Source organism: Struthio camelus, chromosome 12 (assembly GCF_040807025.1).
Source record: "Struthio camelus isolate bStrCam1 chromosome 12, bStrCam1.hap1, whole genome shotgun sequence".
In the NCBI taxonomy this organism is placed as follows: Eukaryota; Metazoa; Chordata; class Aves; order Struthioniformes; family Struthionidae; genus Struthio; species Struthio camelus.
Genome location: NC_090953.1, coordinates 1,282,645 through 1,304,994, shown reverse-complemented (window position 1 = coordinate 1,304,994; position 22,350 = coordinate 1,282,645). Strand labels below are relative to the sequence as shown.

The following is a 22,350-nucleotide window of genomic DNA, read 5'->3' as shown; positions in this document are numbered from 1 at the left end:
TGCAGTGCCTGCACTGCAGCGAGCACCAGCTGGGAAGCCAGCCTCGTCAGAGGTGTGCAGCCGTTTCCCTCGCTGATTTTGCACCTCCTCTCCCCTTGTGCTTGAGAACTGGTGCCCGGAGCCTGCTGCTGGCCCGCGGCGAGGAGCCTCCCTGGTGCACTGAACTGCTGCAGGTGTTCTGCATTTGCAGCTTGGCCCTCTGACCATGAGCTGCTCTGGGAAAGGACCTTGCTGAAAAGGGCCAGGAGTCCCTCTATATCTTTATGTAAATAACCGTCTCAAGCCACACAACACTGGGACTAATCCATCCCTGACCCTCGATCTGGGCGCTCTGACCTTTGGTTGGGTTGAAACACAAGCCACGGTTGGGATCCTAATTCCCCCGTGACCCCAGGCCCCACTGAATGTTACAGGCTGCTGAAGTCCAAGCTAGCCAGAGCATTTTGCGTTCATCTCCTGGCTCCAAATACCCCTGCAGTTTGGAGCACATGCAGCGCTACGAGCCCACCACCGAGCAGCATGCTGTAGCACAGAGCAGACAGGCTTCTGCGTGCTCGCTCCAGCTTAAACAACTTCCCCTTTCATTTTTTCCTAGATGGTGGGTTGGCGAATGGCAAAAATGTTCTGCCACATGTGGCAAGTCAGGGCTCATGAAGAGGACGGTGCTTTGCATCCAGAGCGTGGGGATGGATGAGCAGAGAGCTTTGCAGCAAGCAGACTGTCAGCACCTCTCCAAGCCAGAAGCCACCGCTCCCTGTCACAGAGAGGTCCCCTGTCCTTCTCAGTGGGCTGTTGGAAATTGGTCAGAGGTGAGAAAGAGTGTAAAGAGTACTGTGGTTGCATTTTCTTGCAAAGCTGGAGGAGTACTCAGATAAGCATGTGCAGGATGTGTTTGGCTCCGCTGGCACCACATGATCTTTTCTGTGGGCTTTCACTAGAAAACCAGATCAAGCGCAAAGGAATTTCACGGTACAGAAGGGTCTCAGGGTAAGAAATGAGCATAAGGCAGTTACAATTTTTTCCTTCTTGGAGTTTTGCTGTTTTCTCTATCAGGGTGAAGGCCGTACTCAGTGCTTGATGCAAGGAATTAGAAATACAGAAACAAGAGGTTTTAAGCCTTCGGTGTATTTTCCAGCATCACAAGTCAGCCCCTATATTTTGGCAAAAGGCCAAAAATATTTCAAGCTGGCTGAAACAAGGTGCTACAGGCAAGCTAGAGTCTAAATGCACAGTGCATGCGTGTGTTTGTCAGCAGATGGCCATTAACTTGCCATTGGGTTTAAACTGACCCTTCTCTGTTCCCCCTCCCAAAATACAGAAGCTGGAGCCTAACTTCCCACCACAGGAGCGACGCACATTGCTGCTTGGCTTGCACGATGCCCTGGCTTTTGCAGAGATAAAGCAGCTGAGCCGAGGTGGGGGGAGCCAGGGGAAGTGCCCTCCTGCCCTGCACTACGCAGCTCTGCATACTCTTTGCTGCGACATGAGCAGTGCTAATGCGAGGAGCCCACGGGGCAGGATAGCAAATGGCAAAAGGAGCCAGGACCCCTTTGTGTCCCTGGTGCTCTCAGTGGGTTAGGTTGATTAACACAGTTGTTGTGCAGCAGTGGCACTTCCAGAGGGTTTGGTTTGGTTATGTTTTTAAAGATACTTTCTGTCCAAGCGGCTAGGACTGGCCCAGCTGGGTTGACTTGTGCCTGCTGCGTTGCGGCCAAACACCTGGTTCAGAATTGCTCTCCTGCGTAGTAATGCCCTTGTGAAATGGGGCTATTTCTCAGAAAGAGAAATTTTGAATGATATATTTAAAAAGAGAGAAAGAAAAAAACAAGTAGAAAATGCCACATTCTGTGGACACTGTGTAGCCTTTTTTATTTTTGCATTTTTGTGAATCAGCTGCAGGCTGCAGTTTTTAACCAAAAAATTATAACTCCTAATTTAAACAGTGGTTTCAGTAAATGTTCAATGTGAAGAAAAATATCAGAAGGCATATCAGAGCATGGGAATTGAGTTTGTTGCTAAGAAACAAGGAGAATAAAATTGTGAACAGAAAATTTGGAGACTAAATGAGAGCTATTTAGAAATATTTTTCTAGAGGCCCACAGAAGCCACAATTGCACATTTGAGAAAGAAGGCTGCAAGAGTTTAAAGAAGAAATCATGAATTCCAAGTTGCCCTTGGGCCTGCGCTATGTATGGAGCCAGCACAGACTGTCACAATGCTCCTTTTTGGTTTTGCAATCTATGAATCTGTGAACTCATAAAAAATGTGCTTGAGATTTTAAGATGTCTGCAATTTTTCTATTCTTCTTTCACTATAAGTGAGAACCTTCTTTTTTCTCCGTTTCTGCTGCCACTAATAAATAGAGAAATTTGAGTAGCCTGGAAGCTTTCCAGAAACATAGTCCATTTATCCAGTGATAGCAAAGGGGATTATTGCCTTTTTATATTTGCAGACCCTAATATAGGAAAGTACATGTGTGTGTCTTTCACTTAATGCATCTGGGCAGTCCACTGAAGCTGAAAGGACTATTCACAGCTTTGATTAGCCACTGTATTTAATCACTTTCTTGGGTCTGGGAGTTCATGCCTTCAGAAGGACCCTGAAGCATTGTACATTCAGCTTTGCAGATTTTCCAAAAAAGTGATCAATGTACCCAAAAAATTATTTATTGTTTATTAATATATGAGCATCTGCATGCAGGAACATCTGTCTGCTGCTTACAGGAACACGACCCACCGTACAGCCTCACGTAATGTGACTTGCAGCCCTTATGCTTGATGCTAAACTTCCCTGCAATCCTTGGGTGTTCCTCCTGTGAAACTATTTCTTATCTATCTTGCCAAGTGCTTTCTTGCTAGCTGAGGCTAAGCAAATAAGCCACCTTCATTCCCCTGCAAGAGCTAGGACACCTGGAAACTCACTGGGTTTCTGTTCTGGACAGAGTTAGAGCCACTTGCTAGGAAGTTTTAGCTTAAGGAAGCTATAGAAGTTGACCTACATCTTCCCTGTTTTGACAGTAGTGTCATGGTAGGGTGAACCAGCTTGTTTGTGTCCTGCTTGGAGAGGCTGATATGTGGTAATATTTTATTTCAGCTACATTGTGTAACTAGTGGAAATGCCTGGCAATAGATACGTGATTTTATAAACTGTCCCTTGTGCCAGGCACATTCCTTAGTCTAGATTTCACTCCCACTTGACATTTCCCAAGAGATATGAAGGCCCAGCCTGGTGCTCGGGGAGCCAGGCACCCTTTTGGCTGCCAAATCCACAGATCAGCAACTGTAGAACTGAGCACAACCCTTGCCCACAAGGAGACATCCCACAGGCGGGCTTCCAGGTGGGAGACAACCAGAGCAGGCATGAGGAGCGCAGGGATCAGTGCAGGTCCCATCCAGCACCTGGCCCACTCAAGGACTGGATAAAAATGAAAAAGGCCCAAAATAAATGAGTATATTTTATTTGAGAACAAAGGCAATTGAAAACCTTTCCCTGGTGAGTTAAGGACAGAAGTGAAGACATGGTGTCGCTCTGAGCAAGGGTCACACAGTAATAGCAGGAATTCAGGCCCCCAACAGCAGGATCCTGTCAGATGCTCGCGGCTGATCCCCACGTCCTGTAAGTCACCCCACCTCCAGGCCTAAGTGACCGCGACGTGCTCTTACTGCCAGTGGGCAGGTGGGACATGGAGGTGCACAAAGCCATGGCAGGTCTGGTATCACACCCATGTTTCCCAGATCTTTCCTCTGCACAATCCTGCACAGTCCTTCAAATCCTCTGTACAATCCTGCAATCAACCGTAGTAGGAAAGGGAGGGAAGGCCTGGCTGTCACGTTCGGCCATCACAGGCAGTTGTGTATTCTCTGTTCTGGATGTATAAACCTGTGCCAGGGAGTCTCCGTTGTTGCTTTGCCTGGATGACCACACTCGTGATTTATGGCCAGAAGCATCCTCATTATTAAGCCTTTTCCCACCACAAGTTTGTGTAGGACACAGAATGTGGCTGTCATGCTCTTGCAATCCAGCAGAATGGCTCCTGGGTTTATTAACACGCAGTGAGGGCTAGGTCAGCCCTGCGAACAGCTGAGTCACAGCACTGGTGTGTGAGAGCTGCCGCACAAGTGTATGCACACATGTGCGCGTGCACATGGAGCAGGTTGGCCAGACCCAGCCAGGAGGCTCTGCAGATATCCTGCGGTCCCTGTGTGTCCACCTTAAACTCTGATTTCCATGTGCTGGTGGCTTTATGTCAAACCCTTGCCTTAACCAATGGATTTTCATCCTAATAACAGGCATTTCTACAGAAATCCCCTCTATTGGATTTGTTTGACTTGTTGGTTGGTTGTTCTTGTTGGCTGGATTTTGTAAGGCACTTTGATATATGTGACTAATGCTCTAAGCATCTGTCATAGCAAATGTAGCAGTCTGTGGCTTGTGCGGCCCACATGTGATATTTGTAGCACTATTATTTACTTATGGAGCAGAAAATTTCTCTGTCCTTGTTTCCAGTTTGTTGGTTTCTTTTATACTGAACAATGTCAAAGAGACCGTTGTGGTGGGGGTGGGGGTGTCCTCAACAAAACTTCTTATTGACTCTAGCTTTTTTTCTTTTGTTTACTAGGACAACACCCATATTATTATCCCCGTCTTTAAAAAAATCTCTTCTAGAAGAAGAGCTGTAATTCATGGCAATAGGTCACGTAAAAGAGACCTATTAGATCATCTTATCCAATACCCTTCAGAGTGTCTGTCTCCCAGGAAAATTGTTTCTGGCTGGAATGCAGATCAAGGATCACCATGAGGCAAAATATCCTGCAATGTATACACTCTGCTGAGATGATCTTTAATTGGGAAACAGCCCAGAACTAGACCCTTTCAATAATATGCAGATTATCCAATGCCACAGATCTGACTTCCAGAATCAAGGACCATAGTATTCTGCAAAACCCCTAGGAACCAAGTGGGTGGCGGGAGAGGTGCAGAACTATGCGAGGTGCCTTCGTGCTGGGCTTGACAGCCAGGCTGTCCTGGCTGACAGAAGAGTCTGGTTCCTACTTTGGAGGCTCAGAGAGGAGGCATGCGAAGTGGCACAGCCATTCCCACGATACCCTTAGCTTGGCTCATTCTCATGCCCACGCTCATAAAATCCTTGTAATTTACTGTCCTACATCTCCCTGTAATTTACTGTCCTACATCTCCCCTGCTCTCATCTCTTAAATTTTCATTTCTCCTCCTTTTCTAGTGTTCAGTAACATGCGGAAACGGAACACAAAGGCGCCCTGTTTATTGCAGCAATAATACTCAAGCAACTTGTGATCCTGCACAAAGACCAATCTCGGAAACTATTTGCTCTTTGCAGCAGTGCCAGAAGAAATTAGAAAACGCCAACACTGACTGGTCTGGCAGTGGGTCTTCCAGCAGAGAAATATTTAATGAAGTACATTACATTTCCAATAACCATATTGCTAAATTTAACCCCTTTATTCAAAATATTCCGGAGTCCAACGATGTCAATATCATAACTGAGGAGGACTTTTCTTCCAGGAAGGGAAATGTCTTTGTTGACGATTTTTACTATGATTATAATTTTATCAATTTCCATGAGGACCTGTCTTACAATCCCTTCATTGAGAAAGACACCAAAAGTGAGGGGCCTAAGCCAGACCTGAGCACCAATAATGTGGAGGATTCTCGAGAGATACCCGCTGATGATCTGCACACCATAAAACCGGGAGGAGGAGCAGAGGAGGAAAATCCAGTAACCAGTGAAGCAAATGCTTCTGTTGCTGTGCGCAACGAAGAAGAAAAGGAGTCTGGTGGTCTATTCGTTAATGATCTCTCTAGCGTGGCCCCAGAGCATGAGGTTATCGGGACGGCTGCTCCTGGCTACGCAGTTCCTTATGGCACAAGTGATGAGAGGGGAGAAATACTTAGGTCCCGCTCTGAAGACCACCCATCCATCCAGAATGTGACACAACATGACTCTATAAACAGCCACAATAATCTGCCCCCAGATAACTCCCAAAGTGCCGTGCTGACAAGGACCATTTCTAAACAGGACACTTCAGCTGGCGGCCTCCCCACCTGGTCTCCTTATTTGGCCATTCCCACTCCGCTAGTGCCTGCTGACAGGGGCAGTGCTGGGGGGAACGACGTGCTTGATGGTTTCAAACACAGAGGTGAGCTTGGGAGCAAAGAGGCAGATCGTAAAAGCACAGAGGTTCCTGATGATGCTGGCGGTAAAGAGCACAACTTGGCTGGCACTGCTTGGAAAGGCCATGAAAACTCAAGTGAAAAGCGTTTTGTCATCATTAGTGATGACAACGGTGCTACCTCCAACTCCAGAGAGCAGGATGCATGGGCAGAGAGAGCAACAGCAGGGGAGACTGCAAGCATGCACACAGCACTGGAGGCCAAAGAGCTGCCACAGCCTACAGAGAAAGCAGGTCTTTTCCCCACCACGCGGAGACCTGAGCAGGAGACAGGAAAGCGTAGTGAAGAGGCTGATCCCAGTGCAAGTCTCTCTCGTTCAGGCAGCAGTGAGCCAGGAGCTAATGGAGCTCCCGCAGCAGAGCTGGGCCCCCAGCCAGAGTATCACAGTGCCATTTCACTGACTTCAACCAGACTAGTGACCACAACAGCTTTTTCACCACCGGTGTCCTTGCCTCCCCACGTGCCTGGGCCATCTACCCAGCTCACGTCCAATGGTCTGACCCAGCAAGGTACCCTGACGCCAGTCGTGCCAGTGTCCTCATATCTGAGCCCTACCACTCACCTAGCAGCAACACCACCTTCTGAGTTAACCCCAGTGTGGTGGACCGAGAAGGGACCGAACGATATGAAGATGACCTACTACATGGAGTCTGTGTCTCCTAGTGCACGCCAGACCTCTAGCGTGGTTCAGCTCAGCAGTGCTGCTCCGCAGCAGCATTCACCATGGGGAACGCCAAGGACACTTGATTATGGCAATGGGGAGCATGAGTTATCCCAGCCCACCCCCAATCTCCCGCGGCTGTGGGAGAAGGAAAATACGGAGAAGGAGAATTCCTTGCTTCTGGCATCGACTGCTGTAGCAGCCACTGCAATGCCCAGCTGGGAGGTTGGGAACTGGAGTGAGGTATGTGTTGATTCTCATTAAAAGTGTAACCTGGCCTGTTGCTTTCCCAGGGCTGGTCTCTGAGGCTTTCCTGTTTGCATGCAGAAGACGTGCATGCCTCTTGCAGACATTTTTGTATTTGGGCCAAAGACCGATGTCAAGCACGTGATGGTACAAGTAGCACTTACCAGCACTGTGAGGTGCAGAAGGTGCACAGCTCATCGCACCAAAGGGCCTGGGAGGTGGGAAGCTGCCCTGTCAGGTTTGCATTGCGAGTCCTGCACGTGCTCCAGCTACCACTCCGTCCTGCCTCACACCTTCAGATGCTGGCCACAAAGGTGGCTGCTTGCCCTCTGCCGTGCGCTGCTCATCTACAACCCACTCCCAAAAAGGCACATTTGAAAGAAGCCCGCGTGCTGTCCTGGCAAGCCTCCCTGCTCCAGAAAGGTTGCTTTCCCTGGGCATTAACCAGCTCTCCAGGGAGGCCAGGACCTGGACGCCAGGGTAGAGGTGTGTTTAGGTGGTGGTAGCAGTACGTCAGGTGCACCAGGAAACATGCTTCCCATCCAGATTACTGCCAGCTATAGAGGAGCAGGCAAGCCCAGAGCCCCCTGGACTGGGGCTGTACAGGCACACGCAGAGAGCCTGGATCCTGGCACAGGAGTGTGCTTCTGCCATTTTATAGGAGAGAGTATCTTAAAACATGCCACAAAGTGACAGAAATTTAAATGTCAGGTGTAAGGTACCTCAAAGGTGCAAATTACCAAAAAGGAAGGGGTTCTGCTGAATCTGGTGAAGGGGTTACCATCAGTAATTAGCAGGTACCATTTTACTGCATGGCTGTCCTGTGGCCGCTCTTTGCATAGCATTTGCCGTGACAGACAAATGGCTTACACAATTCATGGTAATGGGGTTTTATCAGAGAGACTGATCGTTAGGAGGATCTTTTAAGGAGTCTACACAAAGGACCCAGTAGCTTTCAGGACGATACTTAGCGTCAATAAAATACAGTCGCACATGTGGGCTTTATGAAAGGGCATTGAACATCTTTCAAGTGCTACCCATGGAGCCGACAAGACTCCATTCAGAGCGCTCGAGTAAATTCTGCTCTCAGTTACAGCCCTGGAACAGGGCTAACTTCACTGCTGTGACAAAGAGTTGCATTGGTGTAATTAAGCCAGTAGTACATTTTGAAAGCCCTGCAAAGGCTTTTAAGATGGATTGGCTGCTGCAGAATAATTCAGATAAGTCTAGAAAGCGAGGAGTGAGTCCAAAAAAGAAGGTGGAGACGCTGCCTTTCGGGTAGAGATGAACAAGAGGGAAATCTCTACCTGAGCTTTTAACACTAAAAAAAAAAAAAAAAAAGTGAACAGACAGGAATTGTGAAAGAGAGCTGAGCATGAAGGAAATTAAACATATATTTATGAGAGAGCAGTCAAATAACTGAAGCCATCAGTGCTAATTAATAGAAATGTAACAATTTAAAAATTAAAGCCACCCCCACCACCTGGAAATCAGCATCACTGTCCCCACTTTCTACAGAGCTGCTTGGCCCAGTGGCTGTAAGTACCGGTGGTCAGTTAGAAACTTGTGCAGGGCGATGTCCACCACTGTCCAGATCTGTTAATCAGAATATGTAAAACACTGTGGAAATCAAAGCCAGAACAGGAAGAGAAAGGATAGTCTCAGCCAGACCAAAATTGACTAAAATGAGTTACAGAAAAGGGTTTTCTTACCCCTTCTCCCAGACAGAGGGATGCCTGATGTCTTGTGGGACCGATTAAAGATAAAGATGAGCCTCTTGCTGTGGGATTTTCAACCCATCCCAGGGAATTCTCCAGCAGGATTAAGTCCTCTGCTAGACAGTGCCGGGCTCATGCTCTGCAAAACCTTCCTTTCTCAGTACTGTCGTGTGGCCCTGCCACACCATTGCCCTGGTCACAGTTACAGGATGACCCGGTTGGGATGGCTGGCTGGAGAGCAGAGTCTCTGTTCTCTGTTGCAGTGCTCTGCCACCTGCGGTGTGGGTGCGATCTGGAGAACCGTGCATTGCAGCACAGGCAACAACGAAGACTGTGGTGCTGCAAATAAGCCTGTCCCTGCTCGAAGATGTTCTCTGAGACCGTGTTCATCGTGGCGCGTGGGGAACTGGAGTAAGGTAAACAGAAATACACACCCAGCTGTGTCCTTCCTTGGTGTTTCCATTCATAATCCACAGAAAAATGAAAGCAACTGGTGCTCACCATGTGGCTAGATGCATGCTCTTGCCCCAGGGCTCCCAAGGGAAGACTTTGCCCTGGCGAACTGTTGGGTTGGGGATGTGCACTTGCAGTTGCCATAGGCAACTGTTATCCCACAGTAATCTTTTTATTTTTCCTGCTCTTGGGGTGATTAAAAAACCAGGAATTTGCAAAAGCTAAAAAAGAGAGGTTTGAAAGTCTCTGAAAAATGTTCTTGAGAATCTGCGCTACCAGGAGATGTTTGCAGTTAGGTTGGGTGAATCCACTGAGGTTAAATGCTGGGGAACAACCCTGATTATTCCGGGTGGCCTTAATTTGTGAGATACATGGATAGGAAGTCACCCTAAAGACTTTGTTGCCATTACAGCTAGAAGCTGAATGCTTTCAGATGGAAGGTAGTGACTGATACAGAGCTCCAAGAAATATGCTCTAGCTTGGCTTAGATAAAGCAGTGAAAACAAGTTGAGTACTAACCCGATACAACTCAAGACAGAGCTTCTCAGTACATTTCTTTAAATTCTGGGTCAACTCCTTTTGCCAGAGATTTCCCCAGGACACAGTTTTTACAGCCGCTCCCCCAGCGTGATTCTTCTCTTGTTTACCCAGTGCTCCAGGAACTGCGGAGGGGGCCTGAAGGTGCGGGACGTGCATTGCATCGACACCAGAGACCAGCGGCTCCTGCGGCCCTTCCATTGTCAGGCTGTCCTCTACAAACCACCAGCGCAGATTCCCTGCCAAAGCAGGCCTTGCCTCAACTGGTACACGTCCTCCTGGAGAGAGGTGAGGGGACATTGCTGGGGCTGAGCATGGTATATGGGCTTCACATAGGCAGTGGTAGACCTCAGAGCATCCAAGCAGGCCTTTGTTCCTGACTCAGCCATCATAAACGAGGAGACAACCCAGCCTGGTTATTTTCAAAAGTTTTGATAGCTCTTTGCAAACAAACACAAGAGCAAGGATTTGTTCCTTGTCTTTTACCAAAAAGTGACCTACAAGGTCATGGAGAGAACTGATTTCATCACAGAATCCGAGCTGGCAGTCCTGGCTTCTGCCTGGCCCCTCCTTTCCAACTCAAGCGTCAAGAGCTGCACAAAGCCAGAAATGAAGCGCAGTTTCCGTCAGGTTGTAGGCCCAGCTCCCGTGAGACCCACCTGGGTTTCCCAGCAGGGAGCTGGATGCATGGGCTCCGTCTAGGTACTTTGCAAGTGGGCTTTTTTCATGTGTGAAACCATGGGGTCACTCAGCCTCAGAAAATGGTAACAGGTTTAACTAACATTTGTATCTACACAGAACTGCCTCTTCCCCTGACCCTGAGCATTTGTCAGAGGCAGCTCTGCTTTTATAACTCACTGTAGCATCTGGTTTGCTGGACATAGTCTGTTCAGCGGTCATTATTGCGTTCAGCTTTTAAAGTGACTTGTCAGCTGAATAAAGCATCAGAGGGCCCTGAAGTGTGCAATTCACCCTATGCTCCTACAGTCAGATACTTTCGGACTTAGAGTCATTTACCACCAGACACCCTATTTGAATCAGTCAACAATTTGCATGTTTCTGAGGTGGTGTTTCACATCAGTAGGTATTTTTCACATCTTTCCCTGGAAACACGTTTGGCTGGCACTTTATATTTGCTTATTCGCATAGCAAAGCGCGTAATAGCTGCTGCCTGGAAAGCCCAGTCAGAAGAAATGAGCTGTCTGCCAGTCACCCTTCGCTTGAGCCTGTGTGATTTTCCTCAGTAGGAAGGCAGTGGGAATATTGCCTTCAGTTCAGCAGTGGGCCGAGTCTGGCTATTGAAATGTTTGGAATATACAAACAGATACTTCCAGCAGATCTGCTGTATTCTCCTGAATCTAGCCTTATTTCGAATCATTTTAGAGGACCCATTGCCAAGAATGAAACCACCTGCTAATAACAGCTGTAGCTACAAAGTGCTACCCCTGGAAGCAGGTTTTGTATTTGCTTATTTATTTGTCAAGCCATTTTGCAGTTTATTTCCTTAAACCAATAAATGGAGTCTGTCTTCCTGTCTGTTATTCACTTGGCTTCCGGTTTGGACAACTTGTTTGTCTCTCCCCAGTGCTCTGAGTCATGTGGCGGAGGAGAGCAGGAGCGCTTGGTGACATGCCCAGAGCTGGGGCGGTGTGATGAAATGTTACGGCCAGGCAACACGAGGCCTTGCAACACTCATCCATGCACCAAATGGGTGGTTGGATCCTGGGGACAGGTGAGCAAACACTGAGAGGAAATAAACGTTTCCTCTTATGGAATCTCTAATGGAATTAATCATCATTGTTGTTATGGTAAAGCTGCTTTTCCAGGGACTTGGTTGCAGTCTCAGCTAAGCAGACGTGGCCTGCCACCCTGCCGGTAACGTGTCCCTGCATCCGTGTCCTGGACTGGGAGCTGAGATTACAGTCCATTGTGGCCCAGTTAGCAGAAGATATTAGTCTCCTCTCCCAGCTATTCACAGTTTATAAAAGTGGTATATAAACATGTTCCTACTGCTATATTTACTGTGACCGCTGGAGTACTTAAGCGTTGTCAGCGTACACTACTACCTAGGACCAGAGGTGCAATTAGCATTGCTCATTAGCAAAGTGCCACGCTGCCGAGCTGGCGCAGTTGGGTCAGGGGGACTTTATGTGACCCAGCCACACTCCAGCCATGCCCACAGAGCTCAACCGAGACAAAGCCCTGCCTGGGGAACAACTCACTTTCGCTAAATCCAAAGAGCAGGATAAAAGCCATCAAGCATTTCTCACGCTGAGCCCTGCCTGCCAGGCGGGGCCAGGGTGCTGGGTCCAGCAGTGGCTGTACTGACGCAGCACGCCACGGGGTGCTGCCCCGCGGGGTCCAGGCCAGGGCGACAGGGCGGTGCAGCAGCTGAAGCGCAGGTGCCTCGCTCTCCGCAGTGCACGGCGACCTGCGGTGGAGGCATCCAGCGGCGTCAGGTGAAGTGCATCAACACCAAGACGGGGGCGGCCGAGGAGGACAGCAGTCTCTGCGACCACGAGCCATGGCCTGAGAACACCCAGAAGTGCAACCCGCAGGACTGTGAAAGCGCCGAGCTGGGTAAGTGAGCCATACTGAGCACAGGGCCTTGCGGCTTCCTGGTGAACTAGAAGCTAAATATTTTCTCTCTTTAATATGGTTATACCCCCCAAAGGCTTGCGTGAGCTGTTTGGTGTGTTTTGAGGCTATGGCTGAGTGTGGTTATCATTGTGGAGATTGTTGTAAAAATCACCCAAGCTTTTAGTTAAGGAATATTACCTTCAGAGTAGGAGGTCGTGTCCGCAATGAGTATCTCCATTAAATTCCTTCTATAGGTTAGTGCAATTATGTTTATAGGCCTGAAAAACGCTGCACTTCTTAAACCCAATTAGAACCACATACAATTCAGATGTCATTACAAAATGCCATGAAAAAACTGTACTCTTGTTATTACCAGTGCTTACCCTTGCTAATAATCTAACACCATACACTAAATATCTCTGCCGGCAGATTAATATAAAACTGCACTTAGATTCTTGTATCACTGCGCTGCTGTGATGTGAAACTTCCCACCAGCTATAATAGAATCTGAGTCAAATCCTCTGTGGATTTAACTTCTCTGATCTAGTGGCATATGCTGATTTATGTTAATTATCTACCGCTTTCCAGGCAGCACGCACAATGCAGTGCTGCTTTGCCATTTCAAGCAGTCACCCGAAAGATAGTCCAGCTTGGTTTAGAGGAGATGGATTTAGACTTTGGAAGCTAATTGCCTACGTGCCTTGCCTAAATGTGTGTCTGGATCATGCCACGGTGCTCTGAGTGCAGGAGAGTGAAGCTGGGTTTGACATTTTACTTTATGTAAGATTGGTAGAAGTGGTAATTGAGAAATACAAGATTTACAGAAACTGTGCATTGCTGAATGTGAAAAGTGCTGAAGCCTCGTGAGGGTCCCCATGTTCATTGCAAGGCTGGAAGGCCACATGCGTGCAGCACGGAGCACCCGTGCACATGCGAGCTCCCCATATGAATTGCCCGGCAGCCCTTCGCAGGGCGGCCGCCCTCCGTCCCAGGTTTACGCAGGAGGGATACACGCTCCTCCAGCACCACCTTCTACAGGAGCTGGAGACGCCCGTACGCCTGTACAGGGCTAGTCAGTTCAGGCTGATGTAGTGACAACCAGTCAGAAACTCGCTGAGTCCACAGTTTTGCCACGAGATATAGGGGTGCACAGCAATATAAAGGGGCATAGCACGCTGTTATTTGGCATATTGTGAGCTAATGACTTTTAAACGCCGCTGTGTTAGCTGGCATTTGGCAGGTGTGCTTTGGACTGGTTGTGTGCTCTGTTTGGTCTCTTCTAAGCCATGCTGTAAAATGAGTTAAAGGGCGTATAAGAACACTATTCCTTTTTGGGTCCAGTAGCTGTAAGTGTTTTCTCTAGCCAAGTTTAGATTCGTTCTTTATTTTTCTTCTCCCCACATTTCAACTTGTGAATCCCTCAGGATAGCCTACAGGAGGGCACCAGCAATAACTGGCAGCACTGAGAGACGAGCAAAACTCAGTTACTTTTTCCGTGGGCAGGATGTGCGCCGCACTCTCCCAGCTGGCTGGCGGAGCAGTGCCGCTCGGCTCCCAGGCAGAGGCCACTGGGCATCGTCCAGGAGCGAACGCCGGCGTGGCGGCAAGTGCGGAGGGCAAGGTGGGGGACGGCAGCAAGCAGGGCCAGGTGCTGGGGAGAGCTATGCGCAGGTGTGACACCCAGCCGCGTGGGGAGAAGGGTTGCCGACCCTTTTCACCCATCTGCCCGCAGCTGCCCCGAACCCGACCCTCTGGCTGGGCACATTCAGTTTGGGCTTTCCTAAGCTTCACCGCTCGGGACAGGGAGCAGTCAGAGTTTATCAAGAGCGATTCAATCCAGACAGCCTTGATTGCTTTTCTATTTGAAGTACTAAATGAGTAAATAGAAGGAAGACAGTAGATTGAGATATGGGGTACACCAAGCCAAGGAGAGAAATTGGTTTGATGTCTCCCAAAATCTGCTCTGCAACATTAAATCAGTTTGGAGCGCAATCACATGGATTTTGAACTTGCTGCTGTGCCAGAAATCAGGGCTAATCACAGACAGCACAGTGTCAAGCTCCAGAGTTAGCATGTGCCAGTGACGTTCAGGGATGCTGCTATACAGAGAACTGATGGCAACTGCAGCGAGGATAGTGATGAGAGTGGCTGAAAGAAAGAAAAACGAGAATGAGAGTCAGCCTGCTAAAAATCAATGTATCTGTGGGAAGATAAGCTGCATGCAGTCAAATCAGTGGGAAGCAGAAAACTTGAAAGCCGTAACACTGAAAGAGCCCTATATATAAAAGTGGGAGGCTCATTAGCAGTTGGGTTGCGGTGCAGGATGTCAGGAAAAAGAAAGACAGGTCTGTGTTCATGCTGCAGTAGGATGTGCTGGGAGGCAACATGCAGAAGAGCTTGCTTTGTTCTAGGAGCCAAGATGTAGCAAAATTGGAGGCAGTTCAGAAAAAGCGTTCGATATCTATTGCAAGCTGGAGGGAGTGTTTTATACATAAACAGTATAAGACTAATTTAGCTAATCAATAATTAAGTGGGAGCATTATAACCATCTATAAATGTCGGGGCATTCAGACGTCGAGGGGCTGAGTGTGCTTTTCCTGGCAGGAATGTGAACAGGGCATTACCGTCAGAGCCAGCGGCACCGCACCAGCACAGGCCCTGGTACAGCGTTCACCTGAGCGGGCGGCTGGAAGTATGTGCATGGGGGGTGTCAGTGACACAATATAACGGCAAGGTATGATTCAGAGAAGGGAAGCCAGAACTAAATATCAAGAGAGTAAGCCCTCTAACCATCAGAAAGCTGTTTAGTGATAAAGTCCCAGAACGTAAGACTTTTAAAACAAGCACGGACTGACCACTGGAAAGTCACATAAAAGGCCAGTCATTGGAGGTCTTTGGATACGTTCGCAGAGATGCTCCGGTGAGTTAGTCCCATCTTTCATATGAGCAATGCACGCTATCTGCTAGCTTAGTTTACCTACTCTGGCTGCAGACACGATGCTCTCCCATATCACAGGCACTTAGTTTACTCCTTTCTCATTCCACCTTCACTCAGAGAAATATGTGCCATGGTACCAGGCAGTTTCCTATTAGCCAGAAATCTCTGTGGGCTGCAAGGGTTAACAGCACTTAAAAGGAAAAGCAATATAATGAGTGGATTAGATGTCAGTGATAATAGCATGTTAATCATTAATCAACCTTATCTTTTTAATGTGTCTGGAAAAAAGCTTTTTGTCTGCCTAGAAAGAAACATTAAACCCCCAGGAGTTTTATTTAACAAAGAGCAGCCTGAGAGCTAGCGCAGCGCGTGTGGGCGGGCTGCATGCTACCTGCGCCCGAGGTCGAGGAGCTCGGCAGCAGCCATGGGGTGTGCCGGCCAGACGGACGGCCAGACCGTGCAGCAGCAGGGCCGCCCGCTGCTCCCAGGATGCTGCCGGTGGGTGGGCAGCGCCACTGGAGCTCTGCCTCCGGACGCGGGGTGTGCAGGTCTTCCCATAGTTACTTATTCTCATCTTTTCCAATAGCTTCTGTACTGATCATATTATTCAGCAAGGGAAAAAAATCCATGAGGTAGGCAAGCAGAAAACTAATTCAGGCGTTTTTACATCTCAGTAACTGCCTCAAGCAAATTTTGCACTTTTACAAGATTGAGAGAAAGTAAATCAGCACAGCTTCATTCATTGGCCCTGATCACCTTTATTTGCAAAAGGAAAACCACTTTTACAGTGCTTTAAACTCATGCTTTCACTGCTGTTGTGGTCTTGATGAGCGAGGTTCCCCTGGAGAAACATGGTATCTGGAGAACTGGTTTTATCCTTGTCATGGCTCCTGCTGCCTACGAGGGTTGGACTGGTAGATCTTCAGTGCAACAAGAGGCAGCTGGGCCTGGGCAGCACAGCATGGGGAGGATCCCCAGACAGAATCAGGTACCACATAGAGGCAGGCGTTCATGATGTGACTGGAGAGTGTTTTTTCCTCTTAAATCCTCTTCTGGGGAAGACTGCAGTATTTCTTTTGAATTCCTGGGATTTTAGCCCCAGCCCTGTGTGACGAGCAGAGAAGATGCCAGTATGAGACCTCATCTCTATGCAGGACATAGAGCTTTACAGCAGAGATTGCCACCATTGGCCACTGCGATTCTTTCAATCATTAAATTGCTCCTTTTCAGCAGTTTGATGCTCACAGGGAAGAACATTCTTCTGCTTTCTGAAAGCGCCCTTAGCTTCAGCTGAAGAGAGCTGCCGCGATCTGGCGTCCGCGTTCCCGGGAGCAGTCTTGTAGGGACGCCGGCGGCTTTGCAACCGCCGTGCTCCCGCCTCCTCCTTGGCGGCTGCCTGACGCTGCTACATTGGCAATTCTGTTGAGCAGTTCAATATTTAAGAAATAACTAGTCAGGCTTGTTCCAGAATTGATGTATGGTTCTTGCTGTTTTTCTCAAGAGAAAATTTCTGTGCTGGACTTAGTGAAGAGAGCCATATGAGCGCTCGGCGTAGTCAAGGTTGTACCAGAATAGCAATTTAGATATGTAGGAAGCACACAAATATCTATATTAAAAATGTTAAAATTCTGGATTAGAAATGCCATAAATGCTCTGGCTATACCCCAGGGCAGGAAACGCCTATTGGAAATACAAATATTTCATTTCAGACTGCCAAACTATGAAGAGGAACAAAACTTTCACATGGCAGGAAATCACAGATGTGTAAATCCACAAGCAAAGGCTCCCAGAAAAGGCATGAACGTAAACTATAGCCTTTTCCTGTGTTTTAAGGGATCTTTATTGCACAAGATGAATGAAGACTGCAGTGATTCATATGTTTATGTTAGAAGTACAAGGAGACTCTATCTGTAAAATGAAGTGCAATGATACCAGCAAAATCATGTATTTCTCTTTGTGAGCAATTATGATCATGTGGGACTCAAAAAGGCAAATAAACTCAGTAGAGTTTAAATGTTAAACACTTGATCAGATGAATTTTTAAAAGAGGCAGAACAGATCAAATGTAAACAAACATCTCAGCTGGTAATCAGCTCTCTTCAATTAAAGAAGGTCAGAATTAATTAAAACCAGAATCCTGTTATATCACTAGATTATAAATTAATTGATGGTTACACAGATGTTATTTTTAAATGTGCCTGTAATTTTACAACTGCATCCAGCTGTGAGCAAAAAAGATAAGGTTGTCTCTGTCCTCAGATGGCTCCAGCACTGGAGCATCTGAGCCTGGCCGGCACGCGGATGAGTCCTTGCAATGTCCTGAGGACAAGCCTGAGGACATGTATTTTATTGCCTACAAAGATGAGGAACACAAACAAATGTGATCCCAGGCAGGAGGCTCTGTCTGAGAGCTGGGAGCTGGACCCAGTCTCTGCATCCTGGCCGGTCCCCACGCAGGAGCAGCTGGCTGCTGCCTTTTGCCTCCAGGCCCGCGCGGGGTCCCCCGCTGGGTGCCCTGGCGCTGCAAGGTGGCATCTGGAGTTGCTCCTGAGCCTTTCTGAAACCATTTCAACTCCACATTCCTTTTGCACAAACCATCATCCACTCGTATCTGCGTTCTCATTGGGCAAAACCAGAGAGAGGCTTAGCATGCCCTCCCGTGGGCAGGAGCTGCTCCAGGCATGCCTGGAACTAAACCAGCGTGAAAAACGAGACGCCTTTGTCCTCGCCCAAGAGAAAGAAACTCTCAGAGGGAGCAGAAGAAAAACACCTACAGAACAGCTGTCTGTGAGTGAATGGAAAACATACACTTTTCAAATGCTGGAATTCAGCTTCCAGTCCTAAAATTAATCTGACCTCGCCCGAACATCACATGCTGGGGCTGTGCAGAGGTGCAGCGTCTCCAGTCGCTTAGCTGAGCTTCACTTTTAAATGGGTGAATGACAGCAAGGAAAGCCCTGCTGTTTCTAGCTCACTTCCAGGGCAGCGAGAAGGACGTCTCTCCTTTTGACAACAGTTCCTAGACGATAAGAGCAGGAACAGATTGGCTGGAATACAGACAAGGCTGCCAGAGAGATAAGGCCAGCGTTTGTCTCAGGAAAGCTTGTTGCTGTCTGAATTGCATCCATGCCTACGCTCTGAGCCCAAGCAGTGCTGCTACACCCACATTAACCACTCCTCTTACCAGATAATTTCTTGTAACTCTTATGCAGGAAACTGAGGGGAAAAAAACACAGTATGTTTATTTCTGTGCTATAATATTACACTTCATTTTATATCCATTTTGGAAATGAGCTAGGAAGCAGGTCCCATGTGAGCGCTGGAGAGCAACAGAAGGCTTTTTATCTAGCAGGTTCAACAGTTTTAAAACACAAAAGCGGTAGTTACTTTGTATTAGAGGAAAATGCTAATGGGTAAGCAGAGAAGCAGCCCTCTTGGCACTGTGAATGCCGAAGATACGTAGTGACTGCGTGTGCATGATCTCTTTTGTTCAGGCATCATCTGTTAAAGATAAAATAACCCCTTCGTGCGTCCGGGAGTGCAGCCTAGGGCTGTGGCCGGCTGACGAGGAAAAGGGAGCTGGCGTCGTCCTTAGCAGGAGCAGCACAGCCTGCACAGCAGGGACCCCCAGCTCGCTAACCCTGTTTAAGTAGAGGAGGGACCTGACTTACATGTGCTCCAGCAAGAGTAACCGGTAGCGGTGGCTTTACAGCTCTATCCTGGATTGATCCCATGTTGTTTTTCTGCCCCCTTGGAGCACCCTAGCCAGCTGCGTGCAGACCTTAGCTCCAGCCTCGGGGGTCCACAGGGAAATCCAACCTCGTTTTGTGTGTCAGTGGGTGCAGCACCCCAGCGCGGAGCCCAAGGAGAGGGGTTTGCATGCCAGGTGCACACCACGCTTTGCCCAGGCTGCATCCGCTCTGTGTCCGAGATGCCCGGGAGCTGCTGTGCTGTGGCCGGTGCTCCCGGGCACGGCTGCGCGGTGCGCACTGGTCATCGGGCAGCGGAGAGCCTGAGCGGGGAGGGCTGGAAATCACTCATGCCCATGGGAACTTGGGGGGAAAAACACTTTGCTCAGAAATGTCTGAGCACTTTCCTCTCCCTGGGAGCTGTGCCATCTCCGTGCAGAGCCCCAGGACAGCGGAGGACATCACTAAGAAAGGCAGCATAGTTATTGGTTCCCTTTCTGTGGGTCGGGCTCATCTTTTCCCTGAGTTTATTTTTCCATCTTGCCTTTTTCTCTGTAACAGCTACACCTGGAGAGATGGGAGCGTTTTTTTAAAAGCATGTTTCAAAGGCGTAGCTTTTTACAAAAGCAACTCAGCAGCAGGCCCTTCTCTGCTGCTTAGTATAAATATTTCTGTGTTGCAGTGAGGAGATTGCTATTTAGGATTTACTGCAAAGTGCCTTTGCAAAGAGTGTCAGGAGGGAAGATCAGCTGTACCCAAGAGTTAAGACCTGCAGCTGGGATGTCTCAGCATTGTTATCCTGTTCAGGAGTATAAACATACCAGGTAAAGAGGAGAGTAGGTGTACAGAAGGCCATTAATGTGCCTTGTCACTCAATACCTCACTTAACCCAAACACCCCGCTAACGGGTGCCTTTTGCTGTCAGGTCTGTTCCCTTTCTCTCCTGTCCCCATCAGCAATTACCTGTTTGCTGGAAGCAAAACTTGCTAAAGGAAATATAGAAGTTACACTGGCAGTCCCACGTCCACACCTCTCGCTGACTCACTGACGGAGACAATGTCAGATCTTCCTGAAAAGGGATTTCTCGGACACAAACGGTGCCAGATTAAGAGGAGGGTGAGGAGCTGCCCACGCTCTTCCTCCTGTCTGAACACAGGTGGCCCAAGAGGTGCAGGGTGAGGACTGCTGCCCGGATGAGCCTTGTCTTTGTTTTGGTCTGAAAAAGGCCTCACACACATTAGGGGTGCTCAGCATGATAAGTCTCACAAAACTCGTTATTTCCCTCATGCCTGTTTCTCCAGATTTGATACTCTCTAGGTGCGGAACCTCCCCAAATTAAAACCAAGCAGGCAAATGCAGATCGGGAGAACAGGCCAAAAGAGCTCCCTTTCTGTAGCCTAGCAAAGACATGTTGGAGGGGGGATTTGTGGGATTATTTCCTGTAAATATCTCAGGCATTAAATACCACAGAAGGAAAGGGATTAAGGTAAAGAATACTGTTGGCACAAGAACAAATATGTATAAACTGGCCATAAACAGTTACTCTGGAAATTAGACAAATATTTGAAATCAGCGGGAAGGAATGAAATTCAGTGTTGTATCGCGACGGGAGCAGTGGGCACAAGGAGCTCTGGATTTAGGACAGAGTCCGGTCAGTCTGTGACCGGGGCGATGCAGGAGAAGCCCTCCCTCCTGGGCGACCCTCTCGCACAAAGGATGGGGTTGGGTGAATTACGGACACACCGTTTCCTTTTCTTCTTCAGCTGTTTCCTGTGCTTCAGGCTAATTGTAGTGTTTGGCTATATTTCTAGTTGCCTCAGAATTAATTAGCAATTAAACATTATATTTCTTCTTGCTTTGAGTAAGGAAATGAAATTATTCATGGTTCTGTATATAGCTAAATTTGCCCACAGGGGATACATACTAGAAATAATTGCAGCAAATTCTAATTTTCTGTCATCTGAGCATGTAAGTCTATATCCTACTTGCAAGACAGGGAAGTAACGCTGAATGAGTCATTAACCTCCCTTTATTTACTGCTAACCAACAACAGTAGTCAATGGAGAATAGGTGCTTGGAACAGGATTCCCTGCTTTTACTAAATTTAGGAGCGATGAATGTCGCACACTTTAGATTTATCTGTGAATGTGCTTTCAGTAAAATAGCCTGGCATAGTCAGTTCGGACCTCCACTATATTGGCCATTCCTATTGAACAAGTTGATGCAAATGTATGAACAAAGCAGTAGATTTGCTGTACGTATCTTGCTTAACACTTCCGAAAACAGTTCACCCTCCGACCCACAACTTTATGCATGTACAGCAAGCTGGCACAGCACAGTTCCAGTTAAGCGCTTGGTCGCTGAGTGGTAGCGTAAGAAAAAAACCGTAATAATCATGCACATGGAACAGCAAAGGCATGTTTCCTTTCCCAAGTAAGAACAGTAGGTTTTTGCTTATTATAATGCCTGCATACTTCTTATGTAAATGACCTTGGTTTTGATAAGCTGCTGTGGAAGATGCTTCTCCTCCCCTCCTCCTTGGCAAACTCTAAAGAGATTTAACCTTTAGAAAGCATAAACCGCAATGGACCTAAGTGTCCAGTGCAACCAATTAGGAGGCTAAAAGCATCTGTTTATCTTCTGCTTTCCTTGCTGGGCCCGAAGGCGCAGGGAGCTTGGTGCTCGGGGACGCAGCCCCTGAGGCCCCGGGCGGGCTGGTCGCAGCCTCGGGCTCCCTTGCTGGCTCTCAAAGGTCTCTATGAGGGAGCCTCTTCCCGAAGCCTTTGATAAGAGCCTTTCAGGGAGGAAGCAAAGCCTAATCTGAACAACAAAAGATTAACCCTTACTTAACTTTTTTGAAAACATTCCACAATACATCAAAGGCATTTTTTCCTTGCTCCCCTTTGGGGGTGAGGTACAGGACGTGAGGCAAGAGCTGGAACTAGGACAGGAGCTGCCACAGTTCCTGGCTGCCCCTTTGCCCAGACAATGTTGTTCTGGCCTTTTCAGATGGGTAGATAATGATTTTCAGAGCTGCCCCGGTGCTGTGCACTGCAGATCCCTCCCCAGACCCGCACGTCGCGGAGCGCTGACCTACCTGCCAGCGTCGCGGGGCTGGAGCAGGAGAGGGCGAGCGGCTGCATTGCAGAGCTGTGCTTACTGCGTGGCCTAGACACTCAGGGATGAGCCTGCAATGAAGCGTAGCCCAGGTCCAGGTTAAGAACAGAAAACAGCATGAAGTGTTGCACCCGCAAAGCAGCACTTACCAAATCTGTGTTCACATTTGTGTGTAGTGGAAAAGCTAGCAGCCTTCCTGCG

At 48.2% G+C, this 22,350-nt stretch overlaps 1 protein-coding gene across 2 annotated transcripts in view; it reads left to right on the top strand.

The window, feature by feature from the left end:
* Window positions 1-22,350, top strand: part of ADAMTS7 (ADAM metallopeptidase with thrombospondin type 1 motif 7) — a 106,743-nt gene that overhangs the window by 52,143 nt on the left and 32,250 nt on the right. For both annotated transcript variants that reach the window (XM_068958066.1, XM_068958065.1), the window contains exons 18-23: window positions 596-809; window positions 5,240-7,114; window positions 9,099-9,251; window positions 9,940-10,113; window positions 11,411-11,557; window positions 12,246-12,405. In XM_068958066.1, coding sequence (XP_068814167.1) covers window positions 596-809; window positions 5,240-7,114; window positions 9,099-9,251; window positions 9,940-10,113; window positions 11,411-11,557; window positions 12,246-12,405 — 2,723 coding nt within the window. The remainder of the gene's footprint in view (window positions 1-595; window positions 810-5,239; window positions 7,115-9,098; window positions 9,252-9,939; window positions 10,114-11,410; window positions 11,558-12,245; window positions 12,406-22,350) is intronic.